This window comes from Branchiostoma floridae, chromosome 3 (assembly GCF_000003815.2).
Source record: "Branchiostoma floridae strain S238N-H82 chromosome 3, Bfl_VNyyK, whole genome shotgun sequence".
Taxonomy (NCBI): domain Eukaryota; kingdom Metazoa; phylum Chordata; class Leptocardii; order Amphioxiformes; family Branchiostomatidae; genus Branchiostoma; species Branchiostoma floridae.
Window position 1 is genome coordinate 33,198,754 of NC_049981.1, and position 15,586 is coordinate 33,214,339.

Here is a 15,586-nt window from a genome sequence, read left to right on the forward strand (position 1 = left end):
AGCCGCTGTGCCGCCTTGTCTATGGATCCTGCGGCCAGGTCGTGACCTTTCAGCCTCTCCACATTCCGCACCCTGCCGATGGACAGAATCACTCTCTCTGGCTTTCGAACTTTCTTACTTTCTTCTCCATAGGTCACATTTGCTTCACTGAAGACCTTTGAAGGTTCGGGTAGGAAGATGTAGTGATCCACACCACGCTGTTGGAGGAACCTGTCGTAATGCCGGTGAATGAGCGGTCCTACCGAGAAGACGACATCAGCCTTGCCAATGTCGTCCTGGATGCTGGCTTCCTTCCTCCCCACACCCAGGGCCTTCTCGTCACTCTTGTAGTGCTCCGTCTCCTCTGGCGCCACGTGACCGAACATGGCGAGCTTGGCGTGTGGAAACCGCTCCTCTTTGATCTTCCTGGCTGCTCTGCTTGTGACGTCAACATGACCCACAATGCAGCTGATATCTGATGGGATGTGTGGAAAGTGGTGTTTGTGGTACACAGTCAGCCATTCTAAGGACGGCTTCGTGCTGCTGTCTACATCAAGACGAGGCTTGAGGAGTCTCACTCCGTCTCGTTCTGCATCCTTCTCATCTTGATGACTTGCCTCCAGCACGGTAGCGTAGACCTTGGCACCCGCGGCGGAGAGCACGCGCGCGGCACTTAGATTAATTGTGGAGATTCCGCCCTTTGACGTGCAGTACTCGTCACTAACCAACAGGACTGAAACTCTGGCTGGAATAGAAAGCACAGGTAAACTTCAAATAGATTTCAACTTAGAATTACAAGATAGTTCATACCATTTTGTACTTTTCTTGTGGTAAAAGTTTTTTTATTCGAGATAGAACTGGAACAATTAAACAATGACAATACAATACAATGACTCCTTAAGAATTTGTCTATATGTCAAAGAAAATGAGAACTTATACGCCACGTAGTATATCATAATTTTGTGAATAACTATACAAAACTTTGAATACATTGCAGTATAGCCATACTTTGAGTGCTGCAACTACAACGTCTCTTTCTGGAAGAAAACATTGGGTGTTTTTTTTTTTCAAAACGATCCCTCCTGATTGCCAAAGATGTTGTCAATAATTTGTGAAGGGAAGGGGAATCTTAGGTTATTTCCGAGACATTCCTTCCAAACTCTCACCAGTTGAACTTTCCTCTTTCCTTCTTTTAGAGGGCACATCTGCGCCTCTCTGGTCTCTGCCTTTCAGCTTCTTGCCTGTTGGGAAGACATCAGAAAAAAATCATTTACATCTTTATACATAATTGTAAAGTCGTACGAATTAATTTGGTCCTGATGCCTCACGCGTATGCATTATAAGTAACGACAAGGAGGAAACAGCTACAGACTAAAAGGGCACTAATTTATTTTTTTTACGTTCAGGCAAACATTAAAGCTCTCCAAGTTTATAGACAAAGCGTTTTGGGTATCGATGTTCTCACCTTTTGCCGACGTCCGGCTGGACTTCCTCTTCCTGCGGGTGTGAGCGGCAGGTTCTGCGGCACTCCCGCTGTCTGGATGGGCAGAGCTCCTGCTGGAGTGAGCGGCATGCTCTGCGGCACTCCCGCTGTCTGGATGGGCAGAGCTCCTGCGGGTGTGAGCGCCTGGCTCTGTGGCACGTCCGCTGTCTGGATGGGCAGAGCTCCTGCTGGAGTGAGCGGCATGCTCTGCGGCACTCCCGCTGTCTGGACGGGCAGAGCTCCTGCTGGAGTGAGCGGCAGGCTCTGCGGCACGTCCGCTGTCTGGATGGGCAGAGCTCCTGCTGGAGTGAGCGGCAGGCTCTGCGGCACGTCCGGTGTCTGGACGGGCAGAGCTCCTGCGGGTGTGAGCAGCAGGCTCTGCGGCACGTCCGCTGTCTGGATGGGAAGAGGAACCTGCAGCATCTGAATCAACCCTCAGTGCATGTCTCCCTGCTGATGTGATATTATAAAAAAACTTTTCTAGCTTTTATTTAGCTTTTTGGCTTCAAGTTAACCTCTAGGGAAAACCAAGGAGGTTATATATTCACAAGGAGGTTATATTCACAGTGAGTGACAAACCTGTCTTGCCTTTGAAGATCATGTACTGTAAACGAGCTATATGACAAAAACGGTACACGGTATACAGAGAACAGTTAGCCAGTAATGATAATATTCCCAAGATATACAGTGATCACATGAAAATTGGCGAAACATGATGTTAAATACCTCTATTATCCCTAGTGTGACACGGGGGGGGGGGGGATATACGACTCTGTCTGAATTTTGACAACCCAAACAAATGAAACACCGAGTAAGATTGTAAGATTATAATATTCGTCGCTGTATGTCACTCCGAGAGATAAATAGATAGACACATAGATGATGGTTGGGACAATACTGAAGATAAGGACATAACCAAGTTAACAAGGATTTAACAAAAGACAGTGCTTACAGATGCCTGGTTCGTGACCTCCATATTCTTGGAATGCTGTGCTCGCAGGTTCAGAGGACAACCCGCTGTCGCTCTCATCGCTGTCGGTGTCTAAAAACTGCAGTCGTTGTCCTTTTGGGGGAAATGTTCAGAAAACTGGTGACTCTGGTCTATGTAAGAGATCACTTCTGATAATGCAGTCAAAAATATATAATCTTGTGTGGTGCAAGTTCGAGAATTGTTTTGCAATAACCTTTGTAAAAACACCACCAAAATATGCAGCAACAAAATATCAAAGAACGACGAACGACTTTTCGTATTGATCCAAATGTTGTTGACAGCCGTCTCTCTACTCTTATCTCTTCTCTAGTTCGAGACGTCTTTTGTATTAATCTTAAAAACAACAACAAAAATATGTTGTTATATCGACTTTCCTTATTGACCAAATGTTGTTGACAGTCTCCCTACCTTTGGTGGTGATGAACTGACAAACCGGCGTCCCGGCAGCATTCTTCAGCAGCATCTTGAACGCCGGCTGATACTTCTTCAATGACTTAACTTTCTTGAGGTCAACTTCAACCCGAAATTTCTTGTAGAACTTGTCCGTCTCCAAAGTATCGTAGAATATGAGACCCTGTAAAAAAGACCGAGAGGTACTGCTAAGATGCATTCAACTATGTTCATAGAAGACGAGTGTAATTTTGTATTCTTGACTGTTCACTATACAACAATGAGAGAAAAATCTTCTTCAACAGTGTACCAGATAAGTTTCCATGATTTCGATATTTAGATAGCACAGACAATTACGTTCTTCATAGATGAACCAAATATTTTAATCTCCATCTGACTTTACATGAAGTTGAAGTCTTAGTTATATATCACACCCTTACACCAATTGTACTTATTATCACTGGGAACTGTATTCTATTCACCTTGACCTGTACTTAGCTTCGTAGAGAGCATAAACGTGCAGCAAAGGTCTTCATTATCATTTTATCACCATTAATGCAAATTTGCATGGTATTGGCAATGGAACACAGTTAGGTGAACAGAGGGGGAAAGAAAATAAGATTATCGTACAGACTGGTGAGTACCTCGGGATTTGTAGGCATTGTCAACTCCTCTCCGTTTCTGACGGACACCTCGAGACGATACGTCTCTCCTGACTGCAGCACACACTGGTCCTGATCCCACCTGATGTACCCGTCTAACGCTTCCAGATCCTCCAGAGTCTTGATAGATAGGGAAGAGTTCAGTTAGAATCTTAACAAAGCACAGAGATGGAATACAAGCTGAAACAGCAAAATCTCATATCCTACTTTTTAAGGAACTAATGTATAACACGCGAAGACACATCTAATTGGCAGGGCTCGGTGCATAGTCACGTACATTTGTGCACGCAAAACTAGAGCAGTGAACCTGAATTTTGACAATGCGTGCACCGATCGGTGCTCATATATATTTGTGTAGGGTTACGTACATTACAGCATATTCTTAAGTACTCTTTAGTTGTGCGTTCTTTTAATTCTTTTCACCAGTACACCTATTCCCAAAATTAATTTCGAGCCATTGTAGGTAATGGGTTCGACCATTCGAGCTGAATCCCTCACCTGAAGAGCTACCAGGGCGTTGGAAGCAATGTAGACATGGACTTGACATTCCGGCAAGAAGTTTCGTGGTCCGAACACAACACAAAGACCGTTCCTTGGATAGAACTTGGCGGCAATCTTCTTCATCACAGGACCAAACAGGCTGCCTTTCTCGAATCTGGTGCAGATGTGGTTTGAAGTGATCGAAGAGACGGGTAGAAACTCAATTTCACCGCCGACAACATGGACAACCCGCATGTCTGCTAGATCAGCCTCTGAAGTAAGGATTTAAATCACGACAGCCGTTGTAAAACTGCATCAAATCTATTTAGATTTGCGGGTAAAAGTTTGGCGAAAACATGCAGTATTGGCACGAAACGATATGATGATGATCAATGAGAAATTCATAATAAAGGTAATTAAAAGAAGAAATCAGGATTGAAATGGTGAATGGCTATAAGTATATACTTCTTCGTAGTGTTGTGTGCCAGAGAAGATATCATTCTGAAATATATACTGACCAGCATCGTTTGTAACGTGCAGCACGTGCGGCAGTAGGATGTCCACCGGCCCCTCCACGTCCTCACACTGGATGGAGAAGAGCGGACCCACCGGCATCCATCCCTGGCCCTGCTGCCAGTTGTCGGACCAGTTCGCACTCCTGTAGGTCACGTGCAGCGGGTAGGGCGTCACCACGACCAGGTCGGTCCGTCTGCACAGGTACTTACCTTCACCTGGCAGGCGGAGGGACCTGAGGAGATAAACACAGGTATTGTACCCAGGTGTTCAAACATATAGGAGTTTCACAGCGGGTAGGGCGTCACAATGCCCAGGTCAGACCTAGATACGTTCCAACTTAGCAGTAGTGTATGGCAGATGAACGGTGCTTGTTCACATTGGACATGCAGATGTAACAGACTAGGATGAACGCCAAACCTGATGACGTGTATTGTCTATGTGTCTGTTGGAATAGCTGCCAATGAGTTCTGTAAATAGTTCTGTAAATAGAAGAGTAATACTGCAATGATAACATTACCACTGTATTAACGCCTTAAAATGATACCGTATCAAAGTGAAGTGATGACGTACCATTACCATTGCTGGTGGTTGCCTGATCATGGCTGCATGTTAAAATAGTTACTCACCATTCGGTGTCTCCGGTCATCTCAGGACTGATCTCTTGTGACGGCAAGGCATCACGGTACTCCTGTATATATGGGATATCGGTGTAGCTTCATATACATGTGGAGAGTCCAAGAGAATCATACATGTATATATATGAATATTCATGTTATTATATGACTAATTAAATGTAGGTCTAATTAGCAAAATAAGAAGTGTGACATCCTGACCATCCGTTAGACAAACATTTCAAATACGACATATAGATCGAGCTCCATCGAAGGGAATGACTATTAGTGACGTCACTCCTGACTGTGACGTTAGCATCGGAACGTTTTTATTACTTTTATGATTCCTAAAAATGTCATTAAGATAAATCGCTATCATTCAGTCTGTTATGGAAATACGGAAATTGGCACAAAACAAAAATTCCAGTATGAGAAATTCTCCTATCCTGTAATCTGCCACAGAAGTTATACTTCATGCATCAAGTATAAGATGATTAACTTCATGCATCAAGTATTAGATGATCACATGAGCACCAGAGCCAACCACTCTCACAAATACCGAACCCTACGATGTAGGTGTGACACAGCAAAGTATGCCTACTACGACAGGACAATTCCTGAATGGAACAGGCTCTCCGCCCACATTGTCGACAGCCCCACACTGGACACTTTCAAGAACAGGTTGCTGTCATCGCATACGTAGTCCAGCCGCTGCGCCTCCTCCATCCGCGTGATATTCCTATGGGAAGTTTGCGGATTACGAACTAGAACTAGAACTAGAACCTTATATATCCCTTGTATAAGAAAAGTCACCTTATACATCCCCTGTACATCTGCAGCCAGGTCCGGTTCGCCCATGTTCTGCAGTGTTTCCTCCAGCTGCGGCAGGTAGTGGAGCGGTCCGTGGGGGGTCTTGGTGCGCCACGCCTTCAGCATCTGGAACGCCTTCTGGATGTCCCCGATTCCCGAAATGTTGTCCAGCACGGCCCTGTTCAGCCCCAGCTCCTGTCCCAGTCGGGTCCACAGCTGCTCCTCCTCACCAACAGCCCTGCTGATCTGGTACAGTCGGTTGTCTGGACAGGAGGACATCAAGACAAAAATAGTCATGTATCTTACATAAGAGTTGGCACATTGGGGCACACTTGAAGTAATCGCACTCTAAAAACATTACGAGTGAGCAAGGGTATTTTTCAAAAGGAATGTAAATGGCTCAGGGACATTAAGATAAGATAGAGTCGAAAATAAGATAAAGAAACAATTACGGTAACTGAGTGATGGAATTATAGCATTTTCTCATTAATTATGCAAATTTGGTCATTTGCATAATTTCCATCAATCAATGTTTTCCTGGACAGGAGGACACCAACACGAAAATAGTCACGTATCTTACATAAGAGTTGGCACATTGGGGCTCACTTGAAGCAATAGCATGCTAGCACTTAAGGATATTAGGAGTGAGCAGGGGTATTTTTCAAGGTCAATATAAATGGGCTCAGAATTCAGGGACATTTAAATGAGAAGATAGAGCTGAAAATGAGATAAAGAACAATTACGTTGAATAAGTCAATAATTTATCTATTATGTATCCACTATGTAGTATATATCTAAGCACTACTTACCTTACAAGCGTAAAAAAAACAATGATGTTCCTTCGATTACTCTAGATAAAGACGCCTGTCGTACTTACCGATGAAATATTTGCCAATGACGTCATCCGGCGTTCTGACGTCAGGAATATCGAGTGGCCGTTCCCAGCTTCCTTCAGACATCCTCAACAAGTCACCCGGCACGTGACGCCTCACAGCCTCTATAGTGAGCGACTTTGTTGTTTCTCCGCTTCCAACACTGTTACTGAAGTACAAGGCAGGAAACTCGTCCCAACAGGCCTCCATCACCTTCACTACCGTCTGAGCCTGGCGCCACGCCTTCTCCGGCTCTCCCCGGATCCGGATTTCTTCTCTTGTAGGGAAATGGCGGTACATGACGTCTTCTGCGTTCTCTCCAACATGAACGACAACTGTGTCCTTGGTGAGGAGACGGCGTGTGGTCTGCTCCATGGACAGGATACGGGAGACCATGGTTTCCGGTAGACCCAGAGGAGGCTCTTGGCTGTACTCTATAGTAACAGAGATCTCCTCTCCGCCTGATGGCACAGCCTCTGGCCAGCAGCGCGCCACCTCGTCAGGCTGGGCGGCAGGAAGCTCTGTTGGAAAGATCACCGACCCTGAGTAACACAGGCCGAAGTGCTTCATCAGGGGAAGGAGACTGCTGAAGGTAGAAATGTTGTCTCCAAGCAGGTTCTTCATGAAACTGTCGCTTGCCCTCCCCGTCTTCAGAAAGGACGCCCTGTCTTCAGCAAACTGCGCTCTCGTGTGCTCAGAGAGAGACTCGGCTATGCTGTCCAGATATGCCGGTAGGTCATGCCTGAAGATCTGCTTGAAGAGTGTGAGGATGATAGTTGGGTCGGGGAAGACCAGATCTTCCATCCCCCTGATGTGGTTGTAGAACAGGATCTGTCCGGCCACGTGCAGATAGCTGAGCGCGTTCAGAACGTCTGACTCATTCATCCCTGCAGCTGCTCCAACGTCCTGACAATCCCTGACATGAAGGTACGGCCGTCCTGAAGTCTTGATGTTTTCTGACAGTTTCGTCCAGGAAGTCGGCAGCTCTTGGCGGGCAGCAGGGAACAATCGCTCGTCCTTCACCATTTCTGCCATCTTGTCGCACAGAGCTTCGATACCCTGGAACGTCTTGCTGCTGACCGGGATAACCTGTACGTTTAACAGGCCTTTGGGCCGTCCGTCAAGTAACTTCTCCAGTGACTCTTTCTTGGCCAATATGTCGTCTCTTGTGAGACCGTAGAAAGGTCCGGTCAGGTCTGATCCGCCGTCCGCTACATCCACCGCCTTCTGACAGAGTTGTATCTCTTCTTTCAGCTTGGTTTGTATTTTACTCTCAGCGGCCTGGATGTCTCTCTGGATGGAGGAACAAGCTGCTGCTATCATCTCCTCGGCCTTGTCTGGCGGGAACAGGTCGACTTTGGTTCCTACAACAAGGATAGCCGGGTTGAACACGTGGGAAGTCACGGATGTTAGCCACGTTCCCACTCGTTCCTGGAACTCTTCTGACTTGTATCCTGGCAGGTCTACATTGAGGATGTGCAGGGCCTGACGTGTCAGGAAGAACCGGTGCGTGTAGTGGTAGATCTGGTGACCTCCGAAGTCGTACATCTCGTACTTGACGTTATTCTTGGTGTCATGGTAAGTGATGACGTCAACACCGATGGTTCTGTCAGTTTCAGCCTCCACGTGACCTTGACCCTTCATCATACAGTTGAGCAGACTGGTCTTCCCTGCCTCCGTCTGTCCCAGAATCACACACTTGACTTCGAAAGGTGTTGTGGCCTGTGTGCGCGCATGCGCGTCGGGATGACGTAGATGTTTCTGCATCATTTCTACAGCAGAATGGTTACATAAAGTATGATTAATATATCAAACAACGTACTATAACTAATCCTACCAAACAGTTATAACTGCCGACGTTTAGGTGGTCGTCTTTCAACCTGATGAAACTATTCGCGTACTGCACACAGACGTCGGACAAAAAATTGATTTCTTCTAAGATAAATCACCCCTCTTTCAAAGCATAATATAATTGACCTGATTTTTAGATGTGACAAAAAATGTACCGGGAAATAAGATTAGTCAAATGATGATTTGATTTCCCCAAAACGCTATAATTTCCAACCGCAACATTAAGTGGATTTACAGTACATAGCCTAATTCATACGTGGTGAGAACTAGAAAATTATATACTGTCGATCAGTAGTATATTGTGTATTGATATCCGAGTAGAAAATAAGATAAGATCCTAGTTGTGCCGACCTTGAGTTTGCCGTGTGAAATGTGCCCTCTGTGCGGTTTGTTGACCAGGTTGTGCCGCCTGCTGTTCCCCGATGCCGTAGAGCCGCTCCTCCTCCCGCTCCCGTTCCTCCATCTCCTCCGCCAGGAAGTCCTGTCCTTCCTCCCGCAGGACCCGCACTAACCAGTCGTACGGCTCCTGACGCATCCTGTTCTCCAGCATGTATACCAACCGCTCCCCCCTGCTGACTGGTGTCGGCTCCGCCTGGGGGAGGGAACATCGGCAGGGTGGTTTCATATATATACTTTTGTATTTTCATCCTTTATCTGTGCCTGTTAGGTTATGATCCTGGGGGGAGGGAAAATCGGCAGGTATAGCGAGCTCGAGAGACAGGAGTGAACAGGAGTGGAGAAGGGCGATGGCGGGCATATCTAAGATCATCCAAAGCTATTACAAACTTTACAACTGGGAGGTACTGACTGTGGGGCGAGCTCAGGAGACAGGCCGTGTTAGGTATGGCGTTCAATACAACATAATGCAACAACAGGGGCCCCTTTTGTATACCTAACTTTTATATAGATGAATACAACTTATAATGACTGTCACCTTTATGGCAGAAGAGACGGATCTATGCACACGTGTCATACCAGTACAATGCACACGTTAGGGGCTAATACTGGAAGCCTTGGCGTTTACTTGATATGGTAATAGTAGAAACATATCATAACATATTTTGTTGTGTGTTGGGAACCTCCGAAACAAAACTTATTCAGAGTTTACTTTCGTCAGAAGTGTGTGCTGCCGCGGAACATGTAGTGAAATTTTGTTAAATACAAATTAGGACGGGCATATTGAAAGCCAATATATCATAGTATATGTGGCAGTGATGCTGTTATTCAAACTCTGACAATTGTCGCTTCCACCCTGTACCTTACCTGGATATCCCGGAGCTCAGCCGGACTCAGCTGGTTCTCCTGTTCCAGCCGTGTAAGAACAGCTGGGAGGTTCATGTTGTCAGACAGGAACGCACCGGTGTATAACAGCGCCTTCCCGCACGGGAGCCTCAGTTCACCTGTGGAGATGGGCAGACAAACGGCACACGTCAGTCTAACTTGGTTCGGTCTACATGTATGTTAGGGACACCGTGTTAATTCACAAAGTACCTGAATGTTTATCATTAATTACTTCAATAAAATACATACACGACAACACTACATGTTCTTCAAACGAAACAAACGTAGCATCAAACTCTGCAGGAGCAGCTATTATCATTTTGTAAGCCTTCAATCAGTGCAAAAAAGAGGCTGCAAATTGCATTTCGGTTAAAAAGCTGTCCACATATTTAAGCAAAGACATCTCAATAGTTCTTCTCGGTGTTCATATGAGTGTAGTATGTACTAGATGTTATAAGCAAGTAGTCTGTTCAAACATTCTGGATTTGTTTCACATTGTACACTGTGTTTCTTTCAGTATTTCATATCCCTAAATCTACATCTATTGTTATGTTTTAAGTTTAATTCTACCATTTAGCTGGTTGTCTTATGCAATATACATATCTTTGCCTTACATTGTACCTGTTTTACAAATTTTGCGCAATAAATGTTGACTTGACTTGACTATCAGATGAAAATGACTTAAATACATCACAGTCCGCTGATTACATTATGTCCCAGCCATGAAATGTCCACCCTCACCTGTTTGTCTGCAGAGCGCGTCACGCACATCCCAGGCGATACCTTCTATCCCACTGTAACCACTGCCGGGCATCCACTCCTCAACCCTGTCCCGCTGGACCCGCCTGGCCGGCTCCTCCAGGGTTGGGTACTGCCGGCTGACTAACGTGCCGAACTCACGGAAGTCATCCTTGTTCTGGTCCAGCCAAATGACGTACCGAGGCTTGTTGTTCCTCACGGCAGTTTCCAGTCCGACCGTGAGCGAGGACTGGTCAGCAAGCAGGTGTCTGCTGATCACGGGCACGACAAGTTTCACGCTGCCGAGGGTCAGTGTGGACGTGAGCTGTGCGCGGCTGACGTCACCAGGAGTGTCTGTGACCTGCTGACAGGAGATGTCTGTCTGGGGTAGATTGTAACCCCAGCCCAGACTCACACCCAGCTTCTCCACCAGCCTCCTGACGAACTCCCCATCCTCTGCTGCGTGCAGGAGGACAACATAAGGACCTGATAAGGAACAACAAGGTCACAATAAAATGTTTAATTCAATCATATTACAAAAGTGCGAATATTTATATCATACTGTTGTTAAGAATGTGCCGCGCGTATAGAAACTAGGTACGACAATCTTATCTAAAAGTTAACCTAACCAATCCTAGTACCTAGACATAAGATAATAAGTAAAAAGAACCTAAACCACCCAAACAAAATTTGGGGAAAATGAAAGTAAAGGAAAAATGGATACAATGCTGAAATCTCATTTCACCGGTATTCATGATATGTTGATATACTTTCTTAAGTCATTTATGGTGAAATCAAGACATAAGCAATGCCACATAGTAAAAGCTTGTCAATGACAGGAACAGTGTAACCTCGGACCTAAATATATCAAATTTTAACATGATCATCCAAGACTATCAGCGCTGAAAGATAAAAGCCATTGTAAACCAAAGGTCTTTGAAGTAAAAATGACCAATGTTACTCACATGACTATTAGCACTGAAAGATAAATCCATTGTAAACACTTTGAAGTGAAAGTGACCAATATAACTCACCTGTTTCCATTGTGATTGACGGATGACGTCATATAGGTGATGGTGTCAGAACAGGAATGTCAGACTCCCGATCTGACGAGACGGACAGACGACATACCAGACTGCGGAGTTATACTGGAGGGACAGGTTAACAGGACTGTTAAGGATGTCATTTTCCTTTTCCCAAAAAGTAGTGCCATGTAGGGTCAAAGGTGAAGTACACTATTAGTGTAAATTGCTCACTACGATAGCGCTTCGTCACGAGGAAAGTTCTGTCACATTTCTACTCATTCGATGAGTATTGTTGACTTTACTTGTTGACAGATGTAAACCGTCCAGGCAGCTAAAATCAGGAGAAACAAGAGTTCGTAGACCTCAGGCCTGCATGAAATGTATTGGGTTTCTGTAGACCTATTGTGTATTTTTGCCTTTTTGTCTGTGGTACGTGGTTGGAAAAATGAGCTTTTTACTGTGTTGGTTGTGCACCATGCAAAAGTCTGACTCTGAAATTCCATTTTCTGAATTTGTAAGTTTGGACAGGGATGAACATTACTTATTTTGGATTTCTTAAGTATGTAACCAACCACAGTACTTTGAAGTTGTTGAGACGCTACCTTTTTTTGTCTCAGATGGCCCATGCACATGTAGTTACTCTGTCACATGATATACTAATATCTTCCTATTTCAATGTACTGACCTAATGCAGCTGCTAAGTCTCCTTGGTTTGTGTTCTTCCAATGATATTCATTAAAGATTTATTTCTGGGGTGTTATTCACTTGACATCGGAATGTTACTCGCATAATTTGACCAATGATACTTTTATCTGTAGTTCCATAGACATTAGACAACATGAATAGTGGTAGCCCCCATGCAGCAGCAACAGTTAGTCCCCAGGGTGGTATGATATTTTCATTCAATCCATCCAACCCAAACCTAAATCTCCTGTAGTATCTAAGCCAAATTTAACAGCATAATTTACTATGAAAAATGTCCTTGTCAATCCCATTTATAGATGGCAAGCTGCTGGCAATGGAAGCTTTGAAAAGTTCAGAAGCTGTTGTAGTCAAAGCAAACACCCAGCAAACATCCCCGCAAACCAATGAGCAGTTGCTTAGAAGGGGAATTTCATCATATATTTGCCGCGACAAAATGCAACAAACGATACTGAATTTAAAACAGAACAAAGCTAAGCCTCCACCACTTAACCCTGCCTGTACCATAGATTAAGCAGGCCCAAAAACCAAGCGAATATGACTAGCCCAAAACAACAAATTACATGTATACAGTATGGAAATGGCATTACCAAAGAAACAAAAAGAAACACAGGACAAATCATACACATACCTTTCTCTTATGCCCACACTCTATACAGTTCTCCTCCACATTAGAAAATTGCATCTTCTTCTGTTTAAGTTCAAGTTCAACCATGATTGCCAACAGGGTAAAGGAACTTGTACCGGAACTTAAAACTCAGTACTATACAGCTCTAGAAACACCACAAAGAGTAATAAGCAAACTTCAATTATACCTGACCAACAGATATATATTCTTGTACACTCCCGTCATCTGGCAAACTGTCAGTGCCACTAAGTAACCTGATACATTGAAGGTGGCCCAGGCCAGATGATGGTTCTACACCCAACCATAATCTGTTTTTAAAACCAAGCAGATATTGGGAGGATGCCCCAACCACACTAAAACAGGGTCAACCTATACAGTATCAAGTTCAAGCACTAGGAGGCCCAAAATCAAACCTGACCACCAGGACACCACAAACAACTCACGTACCAAATGGCAACACAATGGCACCTTGCGTTCCGGAGATACAGCGCACGCCCCGTGCCCGCACAAAAGGTAACCTAAAATGTCAAGTTCAAGCACCAAGGGCGCCAAAATCAAAATTGAGCATTATTCAGCCACCGCCGACACATGTGCCAAATATCATCGCGCCAGCACCAGCCGTTCAGAAGATATAACTCCGGAAACACCCCTCCCGGACACAAAATTCGACTTGCCGGGTCAAGTTCAAACGCGACAAGGCCCAAAGTCAATCCTAGGCAACAGGCAACAACCCCCCACCCATGCACCAAAAATCGTCGCAATCGCGCGTATCGTTCCGGACACACAGCGCCAAAAGTGCCCCAAAAACACAAAAAATGCCACCTTCAATGTCAAGGTCAAGCGCCAGGAGGCCCAAAATCACACCTGAGTGTCAGGCTACCATCCCCAACCCACGTACCAAAAATCGTCGTGCTCGCACCATCCGTTCACGAGATACAGCGCCCTACATCCCCGGCTACCGAAAAGTTCCCACCAGCATCAAAACCATACCTGCATACATGCAGGTAACCAGAGTGATGCGCATGGCACATGAAAAGCGGATCTTGTGAAAAGAACTCTGCAACAGACCAGAGTCAGCTTACAGATGTGCCCTGTGTGGAAGGGACTGCAATTCTCGTACAGGAATGTTTAGCCACAGTCGACGCTGTAGGGCTGATGTCAATTAGGATTTTACCATGGTCAATATTGACCGAAGAAGGCCATATACATACTTGTTAACAATTTTTGTGCTTATTGTGTGATTACGGATCTATCGTCGGGTAAAAACAATGTATATCGACTCGTGTTTGCACTTGTGCAATTACATGTACTGTTCCTTCTTCGGTACGGAAGTCTATAGTCATAACTTCAATCCTTTCAAGTGCAGCTGTTGAGAAGCTATTTCACGATCTTCGAAAGTCTAGATCTGGGCTTTACTACTGAACGATAACACAGGCGTGACCTAGCTTGGCTATGTACGGGGCATAGAGGCGCCCAAGCAGACCTCAAGATGACTGACAAGTTTAGCTTGCTACAGAACGTTGTTCAGTCAATATAGACGTCTTCAAACCTCCAGATAGATCTATAAGGATCAAGATTCCCCCAACGTTACGCTCGTGGACTGAGAATCTATTGTGCCCACTTCCGCATTATTTCTCACGTATAAAACTTTGCCATACAAGTAGACTGTTACACTTAGATGGACCCGAAGTCTTGAAATCTACCACTCTGTCCTACCTTTTCTTTTTAGTTTCCTATTTCTCCATAATCGTCCATACAGAGGTCCTTCTGCGGTTTGGTTTATCGGTAAAACCGTTGACACGGAAGTAAGATGAGGTCGGTCTCATTAAACTGAAAGGGGTGTGCGTTTGTAACGGCGTGTAATCAATACCCCTATATTGCACCGTAAGGTAAACTAATGTTCTGACAACTCATTAACGTCAATCTAAACATAACGCTGTTTTTGTCAAGGCTGTTTGAAATCTGTTGCACAGAAAACACCTTCCTATATGCCACACTTGGTTCGTCCCTGTGCACGCCATTGGTGAACACCTGTCGCGCCACTAGCGGTCCCACCTTTGTTCCGTGACGACAACACACCTGGGGGTGACCTGGGGGTCAACCTGCCAGAATGACGGGCGCCTCTTTGTTGTCGCAACCCTTGTAGTTTTAACGGTAACGGTTATGGCTCGTCTTCAATTGTTAATGCTGGCTTGCGGAGATGTATACAGAGTCATATTACAGACCACAACAAACTGCCAATGATACTGGGGATGTTCCGTTGAAACTGTGACGACAATAGAACACATTAAGCTGATACAAGATTTGCTAGTATGGAGAATTGTGCTGGTGGGTGAAAATTGATGATTTCATAAGAGAAATAATGCAAACAATGAGCAAGAAACACATCTTGAAGGTTATTCAAAATCTGTGGAATCTTTTCTTTTTTTATCAACAGTTCTGCATTTTGTCACTACCTTTGTGCTTTGATATAAATGCCCATGATGTACTCTAGCTACAGACAAACGTACAAATACAACTGTGGCAAACAGTTCATGCATTTTTCTTTAATACTCTATCCGTGTTGC

General features: G+C 44.9%; 1 protein-coding gene across 1 annotated transcript in view; it reads right to left on the minus strand.

Annotated features, from left to right (window-relative positions):
• The window catches only part of LOC118411878, a 15,722-nt gene extending 900 nt beyond the window's left edge, over window positions 1-14,822 (minus strand). The window contains exons 1-16 of the mRNA XM_035814369.1: window positions 14,736-14,822; window positions 11,699-11,812; window positions 10,668-11,150; window positions 9,909-10,045; window positions 8,997-9,237; window positions 6,800-8,566; window positions 5,926-6,185; window positions 5,128-5,189; window positions 4,504-4,733; window positions 4,004-4,257; window positions 3,488-3,625; window positions 2,862-3,027; window positions 2,415-2,525; window positions 1,445-1,858; window positions 1,146-1,220; window positions 4-724 (exon numbers count right to left, since the gene is read on the minus strand). Of these exons, the coding sequence (XP_035670262.1) occupies window positions 4-724; window positions 1,146-1,220; window positions 1,445-1,858; window positions 2,415-2,525; window positions 2,862-3,027; window positions 3,488-3,625; window positions 4,004-4,257; window positions 4,504-4,733; window positions 5,128-5,189; window positions 5,926-6,185; window positions 6,800-8,566; window positions 8,997-9,237; window positions 9,909-10,045; window positions 10,668-11,150; window positions 11,699-11,708 (5,069 nt within the window). The 5' untranslated portion in view covers window positions 11,709-11,812; window positions 14,736-14,822. The remainder of the gene's footprint in view (window positions 1-3; window positions 725-1,145; window positions 1,221-1,444; window positions 1,859-2,414; window positions 2,526-2,861; window positions 3,028-3,487; window positions 3,626-4,003; window positions 4,258-4,503; window positions 4,734-5,127; window positions 5,190-5,925; window positions 6,186-6,799; window positions 8,567-8,996; window positions 9,238-9,908; window positions 10,046-10,667; window positions 11,151-11,698; window positions 11,813-14,735) is intronic.
• Between the last annotated feature and the right edge of the window lie 764 nt (window positions 14,823-15,586).